Raw genomic sequence first — 24492 nt, forward strand, 5'->3', positions numbered from 1 at the left:
TGGAGAGAAGGAATGGAGTCCTGGTGGTTTGAGGGTCTGCATCTGATGCCTGGAGAGACTCGAGTTCAAATCCCAGCTTGGCCATGGAAACCCATTGGGTGAGTCACGCTCCCTCGGCCCCAGAGGAAGGCAGTTGGACTCTGTAGACCTGGGTTTGAAGCCCCTCTTGGCCATGGAAACCCATTCAACCAACTTGAGGAAATCACGCTCTCTCAGTTTCATATGAAGGCAGTTGGACTCTCGAGACCTAGGTTTGAATTCCCACTCAGTTGTGGAAACCCAGCAAGGAAGTCACACTGAGCATATTGAGGATTCGTGCCAAGTTTGGTCCAGATCCATCAATGTTTGAGTCCACAAGCTCTCTGAATGCAGGTGAACTACAATTCCGAAACTCAAGGTCAATGACCACCAAACCCTTCCAGTATTTTCTGATGGTCATGGGAGTTCTGTGTGCCAAGTTTGGTTCGATTTCATCATTGGTGAAGTTCAGAATACTCTTTGATTGTTGGTGAACTATAAATCCCAGGAACTACAACTCCCAAATGACAAAATCAATCCCCCTCCCAACCCCACCAGTATTCAAATTTGGGCTTATCGGGTATTTGTGCCAAATGTGAACTATAAATCCCAGCAACTACAACTCCCAAATGAAAACATCATCCTCGCCCCAACCCCACCAGTATTCAAATTTGGGCGTATTGGGTATTTGTGCCAAATTTGGTCCAGTGAATGAAAATACATCCCTTATATCAGATGTTTACTTGATGATTCATAACAATAGCAATATTTACTTGATGATTCGTAACAATAGCAAAATTAGTTATGAAGTAATAACAAATATTTAACAAGTAGCAAATATTTATATTACAATTCATAACAGTAGCAAAATGACTGTTATGAAGTAGAAACAAAAATAATGTTATGGTTGGGTGTCATCACAATATTAGGAGCTGAATTAAGGGGTCGGGGCTTTAGGAAACTTGAGAACCACTGTTCTACTTCTTACTGAAAATTTGGAGAAAGGGATATTTGGAAAAGAAATCCAACGCTGAGCAAGGCGACCTTGCTTTCACCCCAAACCCGTAAACACTATTAAAGAGATGAAATCTCCATCAGGTTGTCATATCATGTGGGGCTTTGATGGAGACATAATCTCCCCAAATGGCTACAAAAGCAAAACAACTCCTTAGACCTCATGAAACCTGCATCTCTTTCTCGGTGTTTTTCTGCCCGTCTTCCTTGATCCAAAGCTCGAAGATAAGGAAGTCAATCAGGTCGAATGGATTCCCTCCCCTTTCTAGACCTTTTGAGGATATCTGGATAAGCCCAAGCCCTTGCCTATTCATGGTCATCAAATCCAAAGAAGCCGCCAAACCGAAAAGCAAACAAACAAAGGCCTGTGTTTTGCCGGAAAGGGAATGAAGCTACCCAAAATGACCCTTGGGCTCCGTTGGGTCGCTCCAGTTTTTGTTCCATATTCGTGGAGCTGTTGTGGATATTAGCCAACAGCAGCTTGGGGCCATAACTCTCTGCGGATCTATCTAATCCATCTTTGAAAGCAGATGTCAAAAGAGACACCTTGTTTGGGGTTGACCCCACTGTTTGAGGGTTTGGTGCCAATCCATTTGGTCACCGGAACTCCTTTTCCCAGTTGAGGTTTCTTGGAAAAGCTTGGAAACATGTCTCTTTTGGGGAATGCCCTCCCAGTATCCACTGGCTGAGGATACTAGGATGGATGGGCATTGGGACACCACTTCATAGTCGAAGTTTGGGAGGCAGTTTCTTGGAAGAGCTCAGAAAAATGGACACTTTGGGGGGGACAGTGAGTCCATTTTCAAGTCAAAGTATGGGAGGTAAGGTAAAGGTAGTCCCCTGACATTAAGTCCAGTCATGTCTGACTCTGGGGTGTGGTGCTCATCTCCATTTCTAAACCGAAGAGCCAGCATTGTCCGTAGACACCTCCAAGGTCATGTGGCCGGCATGACTGCATGGCACGCTGTTACCTTCCTGCTGGAGCAGTACCTATTGATCTACTCACATTTGCATGTTTTCGAACTGCTAGGTTGGCAGAAGCTAGGGCTGACAGCGGAAGCTCACGCCGTTTCCCGGAATCGAACCTGCGACCTTTCGATCAACAAGCTCAGCAGCTCAGTGCTTTAACCCACTGCGCCACCGGGGGCTCCAGAGGTATGGGAGGTAGTTTCTTTGAAATAGGACTGTTTATGGACTATCTCCCCCAGTATCCACTAGCCACATTGGTTGGGAAAGGATCCCCACTTTGGGATGCCATTTCCCAGTTGAAGTTTGAGAGCCAGTGTGGTGGAGGCTCCTTCTTTGGAGGCATTTAAATAGAGGCTGGATGGCCATCTGTCGGGGGTGCTTTGAATGCGTTTTTCCTGCTTCTTGGCAGGGGGTTGGACTGGATGGCCAATGAGATCTCTTCCAACTATATGATTCTATGACAGCTTGGAAATGGGACTGGTTTTGGACTACCTCCCCCAGTATCTGCTGGCTACACTGTCTGGGGATACTGGGAAGAGATACACATTGGGATGCCATCACCCAATTGAAGTACTGGAGTTGTTTCTTGGGACAGCTTGGAAACGGGACTGGCTTTGGACTACCTCCCCCAGTATCCGCTGGCTACACTGTCTGGGGATACAGGGAAGAGATACGCATTGGGACGCCATCACCCAATTGAAGTATTGGAGTTGTTTCTTGGGACAGCTTGGAAATGTGACTGGCTTTGGACTATCTCTCCAAGAACCCACGAGCCACACAGATTGTGGATCATGGGAATTGTAGTCCAAATCCAAGATGCCTTTGAGCTCTGAGAGACCTTTCAACTGTCCCTCTTGTAATATCTAATCATCTTGTTTCCTTTCCAGACCAAAAGACATCCATAGGTTTTAATCACCTCCCATATAGAAAGCAACATGGAAATTCCATAATCCTGGCCAATCTCATTTTCTATTTTTTTCCAGTCCTTGGGAAATCCTCTCCAAAAGACAGAGTGACCCCTAAACTCCCTGTGACGTTCTAAATCAAGGTCATGCCACAATCTGTTCCGTAACTGTCAGGCTTTCAGCTCAGAAGGACTGTTGGCGCATCTAAACGGCAGGATTAATACAGGTCAATGCCACTTTTAACTTCCACGGTTCAATGCCTTGGACTCCCGGGAGCTGTAGTTTGATGAGGAACTAGTCCCCTTTGCCAGAGAAGGCTGAAGACCTTGCAAAACTACATCTCCCAGGATTCCATAGCATGGAGCCATGGCAGTTAAAGTGGGGCCAAATTGCATTGATTCTGCAATGTAGATGCACCCTGAAGGAAAACATATTTACCAAGCAGAGGTGGCCCTAGGTAATTTTCAATGGTAAGCAAATAGTATTTTGCCCCCCCCCCCCCCAACCAATCACTGATATATATTTTCTGTTTGTCGTGGGAGTTCTGTGTGCCATATTTGGTTCAATTCTATCATTGGTGGAGTTCAGAATGCTCTTCGATTGTAGGTGAACTATACATCCCAGTAACTACAACTCGCATATGTCCAGGTCTATTTTCCCCCAAGAGCGCCTCAAGAGCGCCCCTGGGCAAAATCAACTATACTGAAAATGCTTATTTTGCGTAATGGGTTGAGCCGCCCCTGTTACCAAGTCTGCAAGAGTGAAATCTGCAAATGTGGACACACTGATTGTATTGACTCTCGCCCATCCTTGGACAAAACATAACTCTTGGGAGATCATCGTCATCATCATAATTAATTTATTATCTGCCTCTCCCTGTGGATGAGCGTTTATGCTTAACCAACACTCGGAAAATGCTCTAATTGTTGTTGTTGTTATTATTAATAATAATAAGAAGAAGAATAATAATAATGCTCTAATTATTATTATTCGATACATAACAAGATTAGTGCACAGCAAACAAGATCACTATGCTGGCTTTTGCAGATTACACGTTGGACTCTTCCCAAGTGTCTAGGACTGTGTGATGTATTGGCGAATAATGCATGCAGATCCGAGTAGGGTGGCCTTTTGCAGCTGCCAGATGGTAACTTTGTCAGCGCAATTGTTTTTAAGTGCATGCCAAGGTCTTTGGGTGCTGCACTCAGTGTGCCGATCACCACTAGGACCACCTCTACTATGTATATTTATATTCTGGGGCCCCTGGTGGCACAGCGGGTTAAATGGTTGAGCTGCTGAACTTGCTGGCTGAAAGTCGGGTAGTTCAAATCCGGGGAGCAGAGTGAGTTTCCACTGTTAGCCCCAGCTTCAGTCAACCTAGCTGTTCAAAAACATGCAAATGTGAGTAAATTAAGAGGTATCGCTTCTGCGTGAAAGTAACAGTGCTCCATGCAGTCATGCTGGCCACATGACCTTGGAGTCATCTATGGAAAAGAGCCGCAGGTGGCGCAGTGAGTTAAACCCCTGTGCTGGCAGGACTGAAGACCGACAGGTCGCAGGTTCGAATCCGGGAAGAGGCAGATGAGCTCCCTCTATCAACTCCAGCTCCTCATGTGGGGACATGAAAGAAGCCTTCCACAAGGATGATAAAAACATCAAATCATCCGGGCATCCCTGGGCAACGTTCTTGCAGACGGCCAATTCTCTCACACCAGAAGCGACTTGCAGTTTCTCAAGTTGCTCCTGACAAGACAAAATAAATAAATAAATCTATGGACAACGCTGGCTCTCCGGCTAAGAAATTGAGACGAGCACCACCTCCCAGAGTTGGACTTAACTAGACTTAATGCCAGGGGAAACCTTTGAATTGATAACTGGCAAATAAGGGGAGAAAACGTGGAGGCCGTGACAGATTTTGTATTTCTAGGAGCAAAGATTACTGCAGATGTAGACTACAGCTAGGAAATCAGAAGGTGTTTCCTTCTTGGGAGGAGAGCAATGTCCAGTCTCGATGAAATAGTGAAGAGTAGAGACACCACGCTGGAAACAAAGGACCGCATAGTTAAAGCAATGGCATTCCCTGTAGTAACCTATGGATGTGAGAGCTGGACCATAAGGAAGGCTGAGCAAAGGAGGAGAGACGCTTCTGAACTGCGGTGTTGGAGGAAAATGCTGAGAGTGCCTTGGACCACAAAAAGATCCATCCAGTACATCCTCCAGGAAAAAAAGATATTAGAGGCAAAGATGAAGTCTAGGTTCTTGTGGGTTTTTTCGGGCTATAGGGCCATGTTCTAGAGGCATTTCTCCTGACGTTTCGCCTGCATCTATGGCAAGCATCCTCAGAGGTAGTGAGGTCTGTTGGAATTAGGACAATGGGTTTTTATATCTGTGGAATGGCTGGGGTGGGGCAAGGAGCTCTTCCCTGCTGGAGCTAGGTGTGAATGTTTCAACTGACCACCTTCATTAGCATTTGAAGGCCTGGCTGAGCCTGGGAAAATACCCTGTTGAGAGGTGTTAAGATGTGCCTGATTGTTTCCCCTCTGCTGTTTTGCTGTTGTAATTTTAGAGTTTTTTAATACTGGTAGCCAGATTTTGTTCATTTTCATGGTCTCTTCCTCTTTGTTGAAATTGTCCACATGCTTGTGGATTTCAGTGGCTTCTCTGTCTAGTCTGACATGGTGGTTGTTGGTGTGGTCCTTTGACCACATAATAAGAAGACAAGAAAGACAATTATGCTGGGGAAAATGGAAGGAAAAAGGAAGAGGGGCCAACCAAGGACAAGATGGATGGATAGTATCCTTGAAGTGATTGGACTGACCTTGAAGGAGCTGGGGGTGGCCACGGCCGAGAGGGAGAGTGGGAAGCAACTGAATGAATAAACAAAAAAACCTTTACCTTTTATACCTTCCTTCTTCTCTCCACAAAGGGGATTCAAAGAGGCTTGCATGAAAAATATACAGAATGTATAGCCACAATGAAAAAAAGGAAGAGGGCCAACCAAGGACAAGATGGATGGATGGTATACTTGAAGTGACTCGTTTGACCTTGAAGGAGCTGGGGGTGGCCACGACCGACAGGGAGAGTCCGAAGCAACTGAATGAATCATAGAATCAAAGAGTTGGAAGAGACCTCATGGGCCATCCAGTCCAACCCCATTCTGCCAAGAAGCAGGAATATTGCATTCAAATCACCCCTGACAGATGGCCACCCAGCCTCTGTTTAAAAGCTTCCAAAGAAGGAGCCTCCACCACACTCCAGGGCAGAGAGTTCCACTGCTGAACGGCTCTCACAGTCAGGAAGTTCTTCCTCATGTTCAGATGGAATCTCCTCTCTTGTAGTTTGAAGCCATTGTTCCCTTGCGTCCTAGTCTCCAAGGAAGCAGAAAACAAGCTTGCTCCCTCCTCCCTGTGGCTTCCTCTCACATATTTATACATGGCTATCATATCTCCTCTCAGCCTTCTCTTCTTCAGGCTAAACATGCCCAGCTCCTTAATCCGCTCCTCATAGGGCTTGTTCTCCAGACCCTTGATCATTTTAGTCGCCCTCCTCTGGACACATTCCAGCTTGTCAATATCTCTCTTGAATTGTGGGGCCCAGAATTAGACACAATATTCCAGGTGTGGTCTAACCAAAGCGGAATAGAGCATGGGGAGCATGACTTCCCTAGATCTAGACACTATGCTCCTATTGATGCAGGCCAAAATCCCATTGGCTTTTTTTGTCGCCACATCACATTGTTGGCTCATGTTTAACTTGTTGTCCACGAGGACTCCAAGATCTTTTTCATAAATAACAAAAACCTTTACCTTTTATATCTTTCTTCTTCTCTCTACAAAAGAGAATCAAAGAGGCTTGTATGAAAAATATACAGAATGTACAGCCACAATATATATATATATTTGTCGTTTCAGGAGCGACTTGAGAAACTGCAAGTCGCTTCTGGTGTGAGAGAATTGGCCGTGACTAGTCGCCAATGGCAGCTTGCAGCCACTCATTGTTGAAGCCCTTTTCAGCCAGAGGACTCACTCTCCCTTTTCAACCCTTTGAGCATCTCTGAATCCCTCCCATTGAATGAAATGCTGGTAATGACATACAACGAGGCTCTGGTGGGTTTCATCAGCCGTTGGGTGAACAAAGCAGATTGTCAGAACCTCGCTATTAATTCATGAGTGCCTTTTCCGAGGTGCTATTTCCGTCCGCCATCAAAAGAACCCCCTGTCATGTGCCAGAGGCCAACGCGGCGGTTGGGAACCGCCATCCGCCACCTCGCTTTGGCACTCCGCTGTGCCTTCATATACACACCATGTGGAGGAAGTCATTAAATAATGTTCAATAGGAACACCACCCTACAGTGGGATTTGCATAGAACACTTCCCTTGGTGGTATCAAAAGCCGGGTCGCAGGGGGTCCACATTGATCAGGGAGTCTTTGGAAAATATTAAACACCAGGCCAGGAGATCTATTATGCCGACAGGATGTGTGTCTGTCTTTCTGTCTGTACTGCAGCTCCTGGATTCTGAAACTTGGCAATTATGTATGTTGTTTCAAATCTGTAGCAAGTTCAATCACCTTGTAATACCACCTTCAACCACTAGGTGCTGGAATGTCCCTAACCATAGTAGATGAAGCTGAGCCATGTCTACAACTGCATCTACATTGTAAAAATAATGCAGTTTCATATCACTTTAACTGCCATGACTCAATGCTCTGGAATCCTGGGACTTGTAGTTGGGTGAGGCACCAGCAGTCTTGCAGAGAGAAAGCTCAAGAACCTTTTAAAACACGGCTGCTATGATTCCATAGCATTGAGTCACACTGGGGTTAAACTGGCTTAATTCTACAGTGTAGATGTACTCTTGGAGGTCTCTCATTCAGGGGTTTGCCAGAGGCCAAAGTCAACTTGAGCAAAGGGTGCACAAAGAACAGTAATGGGAACTACAACACCCAGGATGGCACAGCATTGAGCCATGGCAAGTGAGGTCAAACTGCATCAATCCTGCAAGTAAGGTGCATACCTAGGGTACAGACCTTGTAGAACTACAACTCCCAGGACCCCACAGCATTGAGTCATGTCAAGTGAGGTCAAACTGCATCAATCCTGCAACTGTGGCTCACAGCATTGAGCCATGGCAAATGAGGTCAAACTGCATCAATCCTGCAAGTGAAATCCACCCCTGGAGCCCAGACCTTATAGAACTACAACTACCAGAACCCCATAGCATTGAGTCATGGCAAGTGAGGTCAAACTGCATCAATCCTGCAAGTGAAATCCACCAGTGGAGCCCAGACCTTGTAGAACTACAACTCCCAGGACTCCATAGCATTGAGCCATGGCAAGAAAAGTCAAACTGCATCAATCCTGCAAGTAAGATGCATGCCTAGAGTCCAGACCTTGTAGAACTACAACTCCTAGGACCCCATAGCATTGAGCCATGGCAAGTGAGGTCAAACTGTATCAATCCTGCAAGTGAAATTCACCCCTGGAGCCCACACCTTGTAGAACTACAACTCCCAGGACCCCACAGCATTGAGCCACAGCAAGTGAGGTCAAACGGCATCAATCCTGCAAGTAAGGTGCATACCTAGGGTCCAGACCTTGAAGAATTATAACTCCCAGGACCCCACAGCATTGAGCCATAGCAAGTGAGGTCAAACTGCATCAATCCTGCAAGTGAAATCCACCAGTGGAGCCCAGACCTTGTAGAACTACAACTCCCAGGACCTCATAGCATTGAGTCATGGCAAGTGAGGTCAAACTGCATCAGTCCTGCAACTGTGATCCTCCCCTGGAGCCCAGACCTTGTTGAACTACAATTCCCAGGACCCCATAGCATTGAGCCATGGCAAGTGAGGTCAACCTGCACCAATCCTGCAAGTAAGATGCATGCCTAGGGTCCAGACCTTGTAGAACTACAACTCCTAGGACCCCATAGCATTGAGCCATGGCAAGTGAGGTCAAACTGCACCAATCCTGCAAATAAGATGCATCCCTAGGGTCCAGACCTTGTAGAGCTACAACTCCCAGGACCCCATAGCATTGAGCCATGGCAAGTGAGGTCAAACTGCACCAATCCTGCAAATGTGATCCTCCCCTGGAGCCCACACCTTGTAGAACTACAATTCCCAGGGCCCCATAGCATTGAGTCATGGCAAGGGGCCTGAAAAGCTGTTAGAAACTATGGGAGTCAGAGTCCAAAACACCTGGAGGGCCGAAGTTTGCCCATGCCTGACCCAGAATGAATGTGTGTAATACCAGGTGCCAGGTCTTCCCCAACCAGAAGTGAAGAAGCCGAGACACGTCTGCAGGTGCATCTACAATGTAAAATTAATCCACTTTCACTGCCATGGCTTAATGGTATGGAATCCTGGGAGCTGTATCTTTACAACTTCAGTCTTTTCTGCCAAAGTGGTCTCAAACTCCATTCGTTCTACAGTGGAGATAGACCTAAACTCAAAGCAGACTTAATGACAGCTTCATAAACTCAACCATCATTTCTCAACGACCAAACCCTTTCCCCCCCTTTTAGTCCTGCTTAATTGGGCAGCTTAGATTCTGGCACGGCCCTTGTCATTAAGGCGAGAGGCTAAATCTGGACCATCCCTGCTGTTGATGGCCACAACACATGCAAATCAAAGTCACGCTGGGATTGTTTTCCTCCCTGGACCATATCTGCAAAAGGCCGTCAGCGATTAAATAACTCTTGAATAATGATCCAGCTGCATCCTAAACAGATCGGAGAAGTGCCAGTACAATGGGTGGGAGACTTGGGCACTATTGAACAAACATGGGGTGCTACCCATCTTCTAAAGTTTCCAGCTACTTTGAGTAGCTGGAAATCTAGAAACCTTGTGAAACTACAGCTCCCAGATTTCCAAAACATTGAGCCATGGTACTTAAAGGGGGGGCGAAACTGCATTCATTCCACTATGTAGATGTACCTCATTCTCCCATGAAAACGATTTTGGAGTATTTAGTATTTCAGAATTCTACATAAAGGGATGGATAGAGAGAATGATTCAAAAACAGGAAGATCTCTCTACTCAAGGCAGCATCTACCAGGCTGCAGAAGAGAGATTGGAAAGAGATACGTGGTGCTCCTACAGTGCTCCCTATTGGCCATTTTTCAAACTGGCATGAAAAATAATCCTAACAAAGAGAAACTGAGGCTAGAAGATTAGGTCCTTCTTTATTTGGGGCAGTTGGAGGGTTAGTCCAATGATTTGGTGCTCAAAAGCACAGGGTTTCTGATTATGGAGGCTGTTATGTCTTTCCCTGAAGACATAACAGCTCTGTTTCACCATTGACTCACCACAAGCTACATCCGGTGGGACAATGAATTCTATGAACAGAAAGATGGAGTAGCCATGGGGAGCCACCTCAGCCCAGTCATAGCAAATTTCTGCATGGAACACTTTGAGAAACAAGCCCTGGAAACAGCAACAAAAAGCCCACCATGTGGTTCAGATATGTGGACGACACCTTCACCATTTGTAGCCATGGAGGAGAAGAACTCAACAAGTTCTTGGACCACTTTAACAGCATCCACCCAAACATTCACCATGGAAAAAGAAAATGAAGGGAAAATGCAATTCCTACATGTCACCAACAAAGCAAACCCAATCAACAACTTACAGAAAACCTACACACACGGATAGATAAAAACTCCAACCATCACCCAAGTCAAAAAAGAGGCACAGTTATAGCCCTAGAAGACCATACAAAACAAAGCTGCGAAGCCCACCTCCTCCAAGGAGAACTGAACCACCTCAACTGGGCTCTACAGGCCAATGGAGACTCCACCACAGACATCAGAAGAGCTGCAAGATCAAGAACAAGCCACGAGAGTCATGACAAAGATCCACCCAGAGGGAAAGGGTTCTTACAAGACATCAAGGGAACCACTGGCCGCATAGGGAAGCTGATGGTGAAACACAACCTACAAACTATCTACAGACACACTAAGAAAATCCAGCAAATGCTCCATTCAGCAAAGGACAAGAGGGATCCTCTCACTTCTGCAGGAGTCTACTGTATACCATGCAGCTGTGGACAAGTCTACAGAGGGACCCCCAAACACAGCACTGCCCAAACACGAATCAAGGAACATGAAAGGCACTGCAGACAGACCCAACTAGAGCATGTATTGTCGAAGGCTTTCATGGCCAGAATCACTGGGTTGAGGACTCACTGCCTCTGAGGATGCTTGCCATAGATGCAGGAGAAACGTCAGGAGAGAATGGCCATATAGGCCGAAAAAACCTACAACAAACCTCAACTAGAGAAGTCAGCCATAGCAGAGCACCTGATGAACCAACCTGGACACAACGTATTATTTGAGAACACAGAAATGCTGGACCACTCTCACAACCACCATGTCAGACTACACAGAGAAGCCAGTGAAATCCACAATTTCAACAGGAAGGAGGAAACCATGGACATGGCTGGCTTCCAGTATTAAAAAACTCTAAAATAAAGGGCAACACTTAAAAAAAACAGAGGAATTCCAGTCAGGAATCAATTAGGGCCAGCTAACACCTCCCAACAAAGGATTCCCCTAGGTAGCAACCAGCCAGGCTTTGAAGCTGCAAGGCCATTCAATGCTAATCAAGTTGGCCAATTGCAACATTCACACATATCTCAAGCAGACAAGAGTTCTTTTTCCCACCCTCAACATTCCACATATATATCTATATAAATAAAAATGTAATGTTTGTTTGTGATATTAACATAACTCAAAAACCACTGGATGAATTAGCACCGAATTTGGACACAATATACCTATCAGGCCAATGAGTGACCATCACTCATAAAAATATTGAAAAACACAGTAGAAGAGACTTAAAAAGCAAAAAATATTTAAAAATACATTACAATGCATGCGCAAAACCACATTTATATATGCAAAACACACATATATACACATATACACAAATATATACACACACACAAAACACACACATATACAGAGACTAGGCACAGCAACGCATGGCAGGGGATGGCTAGTATGTGTGTGTGTGTATGTATGTATGTATAAATGTGTGTGTTTGTGTGTTTCACAGATATATAAACCTCTATGCCTGCCATAGATGTGGGCAAAATGTCAGGAGAGAATGCTTTGGGAACATGGCCTCACAGCAACCCACTACTTTACATTTACTTCCCAATTTTTTAGACTACAACTCCCATCAGCTCCAAACGGTCAAAACATGCCATCATCCCAACTGACACTCATTTTATAAAGGTTTTTGTCGTTTTGTGAAAACAAAACTGAATTCAGACTCAGGGTTCGAAGACGGCAAAGCCGGGGCGCATCTACGCTGCAGAACGAATGTGGTGCAACAAGTCTTTCACTGCCATGGCTCAGTGAAGATCTTGCAAAGTGGCAGCTCCATCGAACTGAGCCGTGGCATTTTCAAGCAGCGCCAAACTGCATTCATTCTACAATGTAGATGCACCCTGCTGCAAATGACGCAAGACGCACTCCCACACTTGGCCGAGCCATGGATGCTCTCCTGACCCAGTTTTGTTGCCGCCTTTGTTCCTGGTGGGCTAAATTTAGCTGTTCACACTGTTTTCCCTCTGTCATCGCCTCTCCCCAGGTGTTGGGAGTTATATGTTAGCCCATTTAAACCTTTTGTTGCTTCACCGCCAGACAGATGAGACACTTAGGAGCAGGGATCGATGCTTGCTCACTTGAGTTGACAACAACCATCCCTTTTGGTTTCAGTTCCTCCTGCCCTTCCAGTCAATGCTCTTTCCAACATCTCAATTCACTAACTGGGACCATGCAAGAGACAAAGGCAGCCATTGTAATCGGGGATTAGGGCAGTCGGTCACCAACAATCCCTATTTTTCCTCTCTAAGATGGCAAACTCACCCATATCCAAAACAAGGTCAAGAGATGCCTACGATTGCAGAGATTTGAACTCTCCGATCAAGGGAGAGTATCCAGATTTCAGGAAGGCCTTCCTTCGACAAGGTTCTCCATGACCTTCTGGCAAACAAACTAGTCAAATGTGGGCTAGGCAAAACTACAGTTAGGTGGATCTGTAATTGGTTAAGGGAATTAACCCAATGGGTGATTCTGACCAATGCTTTCTCTTCATCCTGGAAAGAAGTGTTGCGTGGAGTGCCATAAGAGTATCTGTCCGAACGGATCTCCCTCTACGTCCCACTCCGGAACCTAAGATCTTCTGGGGAGTCCCTGCTCTCGTCCCCGCCTCTATCACAAATGAGATTGGCGGGAACGAGGAGCAGGGCCTTCTCTATTTTCCCCCCGGGGAAATTAGATCTGCAACATCGCTCCTTTCCTTTAGGAAAAAACTAAAAACATGGATCTGGGACAAGGCATTCGGACAATCGGGCAGATAAAGAAAGAACTTTGACGATGACTAGGAAATGATTAATGGATTAGATCTATGGAACTCTGAAAAATGAAACGCTGATCACGAGAATGGTTTTTATATGATGTTTTATATGATGTGTTATGTATTGGTTGTTTGATTGTTTTAATTGTGATAACTGCTTTTAACTATGGTTTTGTATATTATGTGTAATTTGTATAGGCATCGAATTGTGCCTTTTTTGAAAGCCGCCCTGAGTCCTCCTTCGGGGGTTGAGAAGGGCGGGGTAAAAGCACCCTAAATAAATAAATAAATAAATAAGCAGGGTTCCATCCTGGTCCTGGTCCTGGTCCTGTTCAACATCTTTATTAATGACTTAGATGAAGGGTTAGAAGACATGCTCATCAAGTTTGTAGATGACACCAAATTGGGAGGGATAGCCAATACTCCAGAAGACAGGAGCAGAATTCAAAACGGTCTGAACAGATTACAGATACGATTGGCCAAAACTAACAGAATGAAGTTCAACAGGGACAAATGCAAGATACTCCACTTAGGCAGGAAAAATTAAATGCAAAGATACAGAATGGGGGATGATGCCTGGCTCAACAGCAGGATGTGGGGAAAAGATCTTGGAGTCCTCATGGACAGGAAGGTGAACAGGAGCCAGGAATGTCATGAGGCGGCAAAAAAGCCATTGGGATGTTGGCCTGCATAAATCATAGAATCATAGAGTTGGAAGAGACCTCATGGGCCATCCAGTCCAACCCCCTGCCAAGAAGCAAGACAATCGCGTTCAAAGCACCCCAACAGATGGCCATCCAGCCTCTGTTTAAAAGCCTCCATAGAAGGAGCTAATAGAGGAGTCTTGTGCCTAGATCCAGGGAAGTCATGCTCCCTCTCTATTCTGCCATGGTCAGACCACACCTGGAATCACACTGTGTCCAATTCTGGGCACTGCAATTGATGTTGACAAGCTAGAAAGTGTCCAGAGGAGGGTGACTCAAAGGAGAACAAGCCCTATGAGGAGCAGCTTAAAGAGCTGGGTATGTTTAAAGTTGAAGTACTTTGGCCACATCATGAGGAGACAGCAAAGCCTAGAGAAGACAATTATAATGGGGAAAGAAGAAGGTAAAAGGAAGAGGGGCCGACCAAGGGCAAGATGGATGGATGGCATCCTTGAAGTGACTGGACTGACCTTGAAGGAGCTGGGGGTGGTGATGGCCGACAGGGAGCTCTGGCGTGGGCTGGTCCATGAGGTCACGAAGAGTCGGAGACGACTGAACAAATGAACAACAACAACAACATGTTTATCCTGCAGAAGTGAAGGCTGAGAGGATACATGATGAGGGCCATGGATCAAGATGTGAGGGAAGTCATAGGGAGGAGGGAGCAGGCTTGTTTTCTGCTATCCTGGAGAATAGGACATGGAACATTGGCTTCAAACTACAAGAAAGGAGATTCCATCTGAACATGAGGAAGAACTTCCTGACTGTGAGAGCTGTTCATCAGCGGAACTCCCTGCCCTGGAGTGTGGTGGAGGCTTCTTCTTTGGAGGCTTTTAAAGAGAGGCTGGATGGCCATCTGTTAGGGGTGGTTTGAATGTGATTTTCCTGCTTATTGGCAGAATGGGGTTGGACTGGATGGCTCATGAGGTCTTTTCCAGCTCTATGTTTCTAAGGGATCTTAGTTCCTCATTAAAGTATCTTGATCCAGAATAGGAAGCACAACCCTATTGACTGCAAAGTCCATCCAGTCCAACCCCCTTATATACAGGAAGACACAAGGAAAACATTTCTAAAAGGTAGCCATCCAAACTTTGGTGAAGTGGTTCGAGTGTTGAACTCTGGAAACCAATATTTGAATCCCTGTTCAGCCCTGGAAACGTATTGGGTGACTTTGGGCAAGTCACAATCTCTGGACCTCAAAGGAAGGCAAAGGCAAACCCTCTCTGAGCAAACCTTGCAGAGGAAAACAGATAGATTTGTTTTAAGGTAACCAAAAGTAGGACATGATTTGAAGGCAGACAACAATAGCAAACAAAAAAGTATAGTTGGCTGCTGAATGATGGTCTGTTGCATCTGAAGGACATTCTCATGGCTTCTGAAGGACATGTGCTTTTGGAAGTCAGTCTAGCTCCATTCTGTGTTGTTTTGCCCTTGGAAGCTAATCTAATAGAGGGTGATGTTGATGTATGACTGTTTTGCTAATGAGTGAATTATTTTTGGTTGAAGGCTATGTTTGGAGTGCAATGGTGGCTTTTTCTCCTCCTAGTGCCTCTTTCGAGTGTCTTCCTTCAAGCCTAGGAAAGACACTGTGGAATTGTGTGGAGGACAATGGCAGATAGAAGTGATGGTCCAAGACATCTGGGGACAGCAAGTTGATCCAAAGGAATGGCATATAGCGGTCACGGTCCAACATATCCTAGACACAGCAGCTTGATCCAAAACTGATGTATAAAGACCATGGCCCAACACATCTGGAGAGACATCAGGTTGATCCAAAACTCTAGAGGAGACTGACCCATCTTGGTGTCTTCCAAAAGTCAGAGGCTGGATCTACACTACCCTATAATCCAGTTTCAGAATGTGGATTAATTGCATTGATCTGGATGATTGGGTAGGGTAGATCCCATCTAAGACATACTCCTCTGATCCCAATACTTTGGCTGGCTGTCAAGTTGAAGGCATTTAGGAACAATTGAAGCCAATCATCTTGCTCCAACTGTTGCTGATATGTCTGCATCTAACAAAGGCTGGATCCACACTGACATATAATGCAGTCTCAGAATGCAGATTGACTGCACTAAATTGGATTATATGACTCTACGCTGCCATATAATGCAATTCAATACAGTTAAACTGCATTCTGGGACTGTATTATATGGTAGATGGGGCCAAAGTCTGGTCATATGGCATCTGAAGACCATATCTTTCAGATCTCTTAGCCCAGTGTTTCTCAACCTGGGGGCCACGGGGGGGGGGGGGGGTATCAGAGGGGTTGTCAAAGACCATCAGAAAACACAGTATTTTCTGTTGGTCATGGGGGTTATGTGTGAGAAGTTTGGCCCAATTCTCTCATTGGTGTGGTACAGAATAATCTTTGATTGTATGTGAACTATAAATTCCAGCAACTACAACTCCCAAATGTCAAGGTCTATTTTCCCCAACTCCACCCATGTTCATATTTGGGCATGTTGAGTATTTGTGCCAAGGTTGGTCCAGATCCATCATTGGTTGAGTCTACAGTGCTCTCTGGATGTAGGTGAACTACAACTCCTAAACTCTAAGTCAGGGATCCTCAAACTTTTTAAACAGAGGGCCAGGTCACAGTCCCTCAAACTGTTGGGGGGCCTGATTATAATTTGAAAAATACATGAATGAATTCCTGTACACACTGCACATATCTTATTTGTAGTGCAAAAAACACTTGAAAACAATACAATAATTAAAATTAAGAACAATTTTAACAAATATAAACTTATTAGTATTTCAATGGGAAGTGTGGGCCTGCTTTTGGTTGATGAGATAGGATTATTGTCGTGTGATTTCAAGTCGTTTCAGACTTAGGTTGACCCTGAGCAAAGGCCAGGTAAATGACATTGGAGGGTCACATCCGACCCCTGGGCCTTAGTTTGAGGACCCCTGCTCTAAGTCCACCAAACCCTTCCACTATTTTCTGTTGGTCATGGGAGTTCTGTGTGCCAAGTTTGATTCAATTGCATCATTGGTGGAGTTCAGAATGCTCTTTGATTGTAGGCGAACTATCAATCCCAGCAAATACAACTCCCAAATGACAAAATCAACCCCACTAGTATTCAGATTTGGGCATATCGGGTATTTGTGCCAAATTTGGTCCAGTGAATGAAAATACATCCTGTATTTCAGATATTTATGTGACAAATCATAACAGTAGCAAAATGACAGTTATGAAGTAGCAACAAAGTAATGTTATGGTTGGGGGTCACCACAACATGAGGAGCTGTATGGTTGGGGGTCACCACAACATGAGGTTGCGGCATTAGGAAGGTTGAGAATATCTGCATATCAGATATCTACATTACAATCCATAACAGTAGCAAAATGATAATTATGAAGTAGCAGCAAAAATATTTTTTGGGTTGGGGATCACCACAACATGAGGAACTGTATTAAGAGGTTGTGGCATTAGGAAGGTTGAGAACCACGGTATAGCCTCAAAAGCACATTTCTCTGCAGACATCTCTCCCTAAAACACTATGAATTTTGCTATTGAAGTTCTCCTTTCCAAGGTCATCCTCTATTCCTCCCAAACCATTTCCAAAATTCACTGCCTGTCCCATCTGTATACGGGCCAGGGGGCCTTTTTTGCCCCAGAATTGACCCATCACACTCAACAGGAGAAAAAAAAAGCATGATTCCATCACTTTCTGGATTTTGGATCCATTTCCCTAGGTTTTCCTTGGTGTTTAATGTTAAGGTTTCAAAGAACAGTGGGGAGAAAACTGACCTGGTTTGCAGCAGCTGTGACCCATTTAGAGGTAAAAAAATAAACCACTGGAAAAATGTTATGTGTGTACACATAACATTTGTACAGATATATAAACATATACACATACGTACATATATTTCAAAGTGGGGAAATCTAGAGGCATTGGAAATGGCTAATGGGGGCAAACATTGGGGTTGTGAGGGGCACACATATCTATACATCCATCCATACATACATATAATAAAAGTGGGTTAAACCCCTGTGCCGGCAGGACTGAAGACCAACAGGTCGCAGGTTCAAATCCGGGAGAGGCAGATGAGCTCCCTCTATCAGCTCCAGCTCCTTATGCGGGGACATGAGAGAAGCTTCCCACAAGGATGATAAAACATCAAATCATCTGGGTGTCCCCTGGGCAACGTCCTTGCAGACGGCCAATTCTCTCACACCAGAAGTGACTTGCAGTTTCTCAAGTCGCTCCTGACACGACAAAAATAATAAAAGTGAACATATGTATGTTTGTTTGTGGCCTGGGTTGCCCACTTCCACAGACAGGCTCCCACTTCCACAAACAGTTATGATCCTACCCATGAGGAGCCACCAAAAGCCCTCCCTCCAATGACACTGCAGGTTATAGCAAGCGCCGTGAATGTATACAACTCCTGCTAGTGTCCTACACAAACACAATCCTGCCCAACACCCAAGTGAATGCTTTCAAATGGGGAGATTTTCATCCCAGATTTTATGTGTTTCCTCCACCACAGACATCCCAGTGTTTCTGGCTCTCTCCATTGGTGTGGAATTTGCATGATCCTGCCCACTGCCTCTCCCATAATCCTTTCCTACTCTTTTCCATGGTGCACAGCAAACAGAGCCGAATTGATCAGCAACTGAACATACTGGAGTTGGGGGGTTGGTGGACTGACTCAACATGATGGAAGTTGTAGTTCACCCTGCATCAAGACTGAGCACTGTGACCCCCATCAACAATGTACCTGGACCACATTTGGCACACAGAACCCTCATGACCAACAAAAATACTGGAGGTCTTTGGGCAGAATTGACCTTGATGTATAGGAGTTGCAGTTCACTCACATCCAGAGAGCATTGTGAACCCAAACAACAATGGAAATTTAGAACACATACCTAACATGCCCTAATTTGAATACTGGTGAGTTTGGGGGAGAATTGGACTGGACATTTGGGAGTTGTAGTACTGGAATTTATAGTTCACCTACAATTAAAGAGCACACTGAACCCCACCAATGATGGCCCTGGACCTAACTTGGCACAAAGAACCTTCATGACCAACAAAAAATACTGGAAGGTTTTGGGGGAGAATTCACCTTGATTTGAGGGAGTTGTAGTTCACCTACATTCAGACAGCTCTGTGAACTCAAACTACGATGGGTCTGGACCAAACTTGGCACACAGAACCACCATGACCTACTGAACCTATTGGAGAGGTTTGAAGAGACTGACCTACTATGTTGGGAGCTGTAGTTCATCCTGCAGCCAGAGACCACACAGACCTCACCAATGATAATTTAGGGATCAAACATTTCCAAGATGAAAAACCTTAACCACTGATGGAGTTTCAGGGGGTTAACCTGACATGGGAGCCCCTAGTGGTGAAGCAATTTAAGCCATTGAGCTGCTGAACTTGCTGACAAAAAGGTTGGCAGTTCAAATCCGGGAAGTGGGGTGAGCTCCCACAGTTAGCCCCAGCTTCTGCCAACCTAGCAGTTCAAAAACATGCAAATTTGAGTAGGTCAATAGGTAACACTTCTGCACGAAGGTAATGGCACTCCATGCAGTTATGCTGGCCACATGACCTTGGAGGTGTCTATGGACAACGCCGGCTCTTTGGCTTAGAAATGGAGATGAGCACCACTCAACTAGACTTAATGTCAAGGGGAAGCCTTTACCTTTACTAACCTGGCATGATGTGACTTGTAGTTACTTTTCCAAATAACCTGGGCAATGCTGAATACCCAAGCTGGTATTTTAATATTTGTATGTTGCAGATTATAAATCACATTATTTTTAATGTTGAGAGTGTCTTTGGATTCCAACTGCAAAATAAAGATGGGATTGTTGTTATTGTTGTTGTTGTTAGCCCACCCCTTGACATAGGGACACAGTCACAGATTGTAGTCCCATTCATGCTTCCCAAAGCCATAAAATCGGCTCTCTTTAGAGTCAGAGAAGGAAGACTGAAGAGCTCTCAACAGTGCAATTGCTAAGGAACAAAACACTCTTATGGAACTAGGCCATGCCGGGCAGCGAGTGTCATAAAACCGAGAAATGAAACAGCAGTTGATAAGAGAAACACACAAAAAAACAACAACGAAAAACAGAGGATACGGTACATTACCAGATTCCAGAAAAGTGGGTTAAAGGCGATGCAAAGGACAGCGGACACAAAACTGGAGTCAGTCGGATCCACGGAATTGAAGAGGAGAGTCATGACTGAGAAGTCCACCTATTAAAAACATTATTATTATTATTATTATTATTATTATTATTATTATTATTATTATGTTTAGACCATATCTGGAATACTGTGTCCAATTCTGGGCACCACAATTGAAGGGAGATGTTGACAAGCTGGAATGTGTCCAGAGGAGGGCAACAAAAACGATCAAGGGTCTGGAGAACAAGCCCTATGAGGAGTGGTTTAAAGAGCTGGGCATGTTTAGCCTTCAGAAGAGAAGGCTAAGAGGTATGTATGCATTATAATTTTATAATGCATACATACATGCATATATGTATTTATTTATTTAGCAATAAATCATCAGCAACCAGACATTTGTATTACTTTTTAAAACAAAACAAACAAACAAACAGACAGACAAAACACAGAATTTGCAAGCTTGGTAGTTGATTAAATGTCCTTTGACCAGTATCTGGCCACTTGAAGTGCCTCTGGTGTTGCCGCAAGAAGGTCCTCCATTGTGCATGTAGCAGGGCTCAGGTTGCATTGCAGCAAGTGGTCAGTGGTTTGCTCTTCTCCACACTCGCATGTCGAGGATTCCACTTTGTAGCCCCATTTCTTAAGATTGGCTCTGTATGTATGTATGTATGTATGTATGTATGTATGCATTATAAAAAATCATTTTGTGCCTTCTAGTCATTTCCAACTAATGGTTTTCTTGGCAACATCTATTCAGAGATGATTTGCCTTTCTTGGAGGCTGTAAACATGCAACTTTCCCAAGTATGTGAGAGGAAGTCACAGGGAGGAGTGAGCAAGCTTGTTTTCTGCTGCCCTGGAGACTAAGACGCAGAACAATGGCTTCAAACTACAAGAAAGGAGATTCCATCTGAACATGAGGAAAAACTTCCTGACTGTGGGAGCTGTTCAGCAGTGGAACTCTCTGCCCTAGAGTGTGGTGAAGGCTTTGAAACAGAAGCTGGATGGCCATCTGTTGGGGGTGCTTTGAATGCAATTTTCCTGCTTCTTGGCAGAATGGTGTTGGACTGGATGGCCCACGAGGTCTCTTCCAACTCTAGGATTATTTTCTACAGTTGTTTTGAAAGGAGGGAAGACTTATGTTTTGTTCAGAGACTTTTTGCAAAAACGGCAAACATGGGAGAGAAATCTGGCTTCGTATCCTTTTTCATATTATCTAAGTATCAGGCATGGGCAAACTTTGGCCCTCCAGGTGTTTTGGACTTCAGCTCCCACAATTCCTAACAGCCGGTAGGCTGTTAGGAATTGTGGGAGTTGAAGTCCAAAACACCTGGAGGGCCAAAGTTTGCCCATGCCTGATCTAAGTATTTTGACCTACTATTCAAACAAGTATTATATTTTTATAATGTTCCCTAAGCACGACAACACAGCCATATCTTTCTGCCCACCGATTTCTTTGCATTTGGGGGAACTAAACCCCACAGAGAGGCGTAGGAGTTCGGAATGAGCTTGAAACCAGAAATTGCGACAGGTTGGAACATTTCGTTGCTTGAAACAACTCCACTTCACATCCTCGGGAGGTTGATAATGGAATGGATATATTTCCCCTCCATCACTTAACACAGCGGTGCAGCATGATGCCTTTTGTGGCTCAACAGGGAGAGTAGTCACTGCTCTACGGTTTCTTCTGATGCTTTGACTCAAATGACAGGTTTTCTGCATTTTTCGGGGAAACGAGAGATTAATTTGCAACCCACTTGAAGCTCGGTTTAGAAATATTACCGGTTGAGTGCTAAACTTGGCAAATGATGGAGGAAATTTTTTCCCAACACTCCAAAACTTCAATCAAATCAGTGAGTTTTTAATGCTCCATTTTCCCCAAATGTTAGGGACTACAATGTCCAGAATCCACAAACCAGTCACAACCACTCCTAGGTAAAGGTTTTCCCCTGACATTACGTCCGGTCGTGTCCGACTCTGGGGGGTGGTGCTCATCTCCATTTCTAAGCTGAAGAGCCAGCGTTGTCCATAGACACCTCCAAATTCATGTGGCCAGCATGACTGCATGGAGCGCCGTTACCTTCCCGCCGGAGCGGTACCTATTGATCTACTCACATTTGCATGTTTTCAAACTGCTAGGTTGGCACAAGCTGGGACTGACAGCAGAAGCACATGCCGCTCCCCGGATTCGAACCTGTGATCTTTCGGTCAACAAGCTCAGCAGCTCAGCACTTTAACCCACTGTGTCATCGCGGGCTCCATGCCTACCCTCCAATATTCTTCTTATTGTCATCATCATCATCATCATCATCATCATCACTACTATTTCTCCGTTATTGAATTGTATTTTTTAATTATTGTACTGTAGTCCCTTCTGCCAACCTAGCAGTTTGAAAACATGCAAATGTGAGTAGATCAATAGGTACTGCTCCGGCAGGAAGAGAACGACCCATACAGTCATGCTGGCCACATGACCTTGGAGGTGTCTATAGACAATGCCAGCTCTTTGGCTTAGAAATTGAGATGAGCACCAACCCTCAGAGTCAGACATGATTGGACTTAATGTCAGGGGAAAACCTTTACTTTTACCTATTGTATTCCCTTATTCTCTTATTGTGTGATTTTTAAGGAGGAGGTGGTGTATAAATACTACTATGAATAATAGTAGTAGTAGTAGTAGTAGTAGTAGTAGTAATGGGTAGCTGTGAGTTTTCTGAGCTGTCTAGCCATGTCCCAGAAGCATTCTCTCCTGATGTTTCGCCCACATCTATGGCAGGCATCCTCAGAGGTTGTGAGGTCTGTAGGAAACTAGGCTTATCTATCTGTGGAATTATGTCCAGGGTGGGAGAAAGAACTCTTGTCTGCTTGAGGCAAGTGTGAATGTTGCAATTGGCCAACTTGTTTAGCATCAAATGGTCTTGTAGCTTCAAAGCCTGTCTGCTTCCTTTCTAGGGGAATCCTTTGTTGGGATGTGTTAGTTGGCCCTGATTGATTCCTGTCTGGAATTCCCTTGGGTTTTTTTTTAGTGTTGTTCTTTATTTACTGTTCTGATTTTAGAGTTGTTTTTTTTAATACTGGCAGCCAGATCTTGTTCATTCCCATGGTTTCCTCCTTTCTGTTGAAATTGTCCACATGCTTGTAGATATCAATGGCTTCTCTGTGTAGTCTGACATGGTAGTTGTGAGAGTGGTCCAGCATTTCTGTGTTCTCAGATAATATGCTGTGTCCAGGTTGGTTCATCAGGTGCTCTGCTATGGCTGATTTCTCTGGTTGTATTAATCTGCAATGCCTTTCATGTTCCTTGATTCGTGTTTGGGAACCGTGTTTGGTATACCCTACAGCTGTGGACAAGTCTATATAGAGATCCCCAAACAGTGATGGATTGGGTTAAATCCTTGTGCTGGCTGGACTGCGGATAGGAAGGTTGGCAGTTTGAATCTAGGGAGTAGGGTGAGCTCCTGTCTGTAAGCTCCAGCTTCTCATGCAGGGACATGAGAGAAGCCTCCCGCAGGATGATGAAACATCCAGGTTACCCTGGGCAACATCCTTGCAGATGGCCAATTCTCTCACACCAGAAGTGACTTGCAGTTTCTCAAATTGCTCCTGACATAAAAAAAAAACCCTTGCCTAGTTTCCAACAGACCTCACAACCTCTGAGGATGCCTACCATAGATGTGGGCAAAATGTCAGGAGAGAATGCTTCTGGAACATGCAACCCAGTGATTCCAGCCATGAAAGCCTTCAACAACAGCTAATAATAACACTAATAATACCAATACTACTAATAATAATACATTGGGACACCTTTCACAACATTGGCAAAATCTCACTCAAAATTATGGAATCCTGGGAGCTGTAGGTTTCCAAGATCTTTTCCCCACTCTGGCAAATCATGCTGGTGCTTCACAAAACTACAGATTCTAGGATTCCTTAGCATTGAGCTATGGCAGCTAAAAGTGGTCTCAACCGGTATGAATCCTACAATGTAGGATTCATCCCTTTTCTTTTCTGCTCTCTTTCCAACTTGATCTCCCTCTACTTTGTTTTCCTCCCTTCTCCATTTTTCCATCCCCTACTATATATTTATACCTCCCTGGGATTTATATTTTTGTATGATAAATCAAGACATCCCGGGCTTTGAGGATTTATCTTTTCTTTGGGCATTAAACATAACGTTGTGAAACACAGGCCGGTTGAAAGAATCAACAAATCTATTAGAAGACCCACAGAAAAGCAAGGAGGAATTTATCTCAAGGAGACTGCAAATGCATCACAATTTGATCAGGATGTTCTTCCTGATGTTTAGTTGGCATCACTTTCCCTCTGCCATTTGAATCCATGACTCCATTGTGTTCTGGCC

At 44.7% G+C, this 24492-nt stretch overlaps 1 protein-coding gene across 4 annotated transcripts in view; it reads right to left on the reverse strand.

Moving 5' to 3' along the window:
- LOC132782122 (phosphatidylethanolamine N-methyltransferase) overlaps nt 1-24492 on the reverse strand; it is a 94802-nt gene that overhangs the window by 63209 nt on the left and 7101 nt on the right. For 3 of the 4 annotated variants that reach the window (XM_067473653.1, XM_067473652.1, XM_067473655.1), the window contains exon 2: nt 20095-20202. The exons of the other annotated variant lie outside the window; for it this stretch is intronic. In XM_067473653.1, the coding sequence (XP_067329754.1) occupies nt 20095-20187 (93 nt within the window). In that variant the 5' untranslated portion in view covers nt 20188-20202. The remainder of the gene's footprint in view (nt 1-20094; nt 20203-24492) is intronic. 4 annotated transcript variants of the gene reach the window in all.

The sequence above is a fragment of the Anolis sagrei genome, chromosome X (assembly GCF_037176765.1).
Source record: "Anolis sagrei isolate rAnoSag1 chromosome X, rAnoSag1.mat, whole genome shotgun sequence".
NCBI classification, from domain to species: Eukaryota; Metazoa; Chordata; class Lepidosauria; order Squamata; family Dactyloidae; genus Anolis; species Anolis sagrei.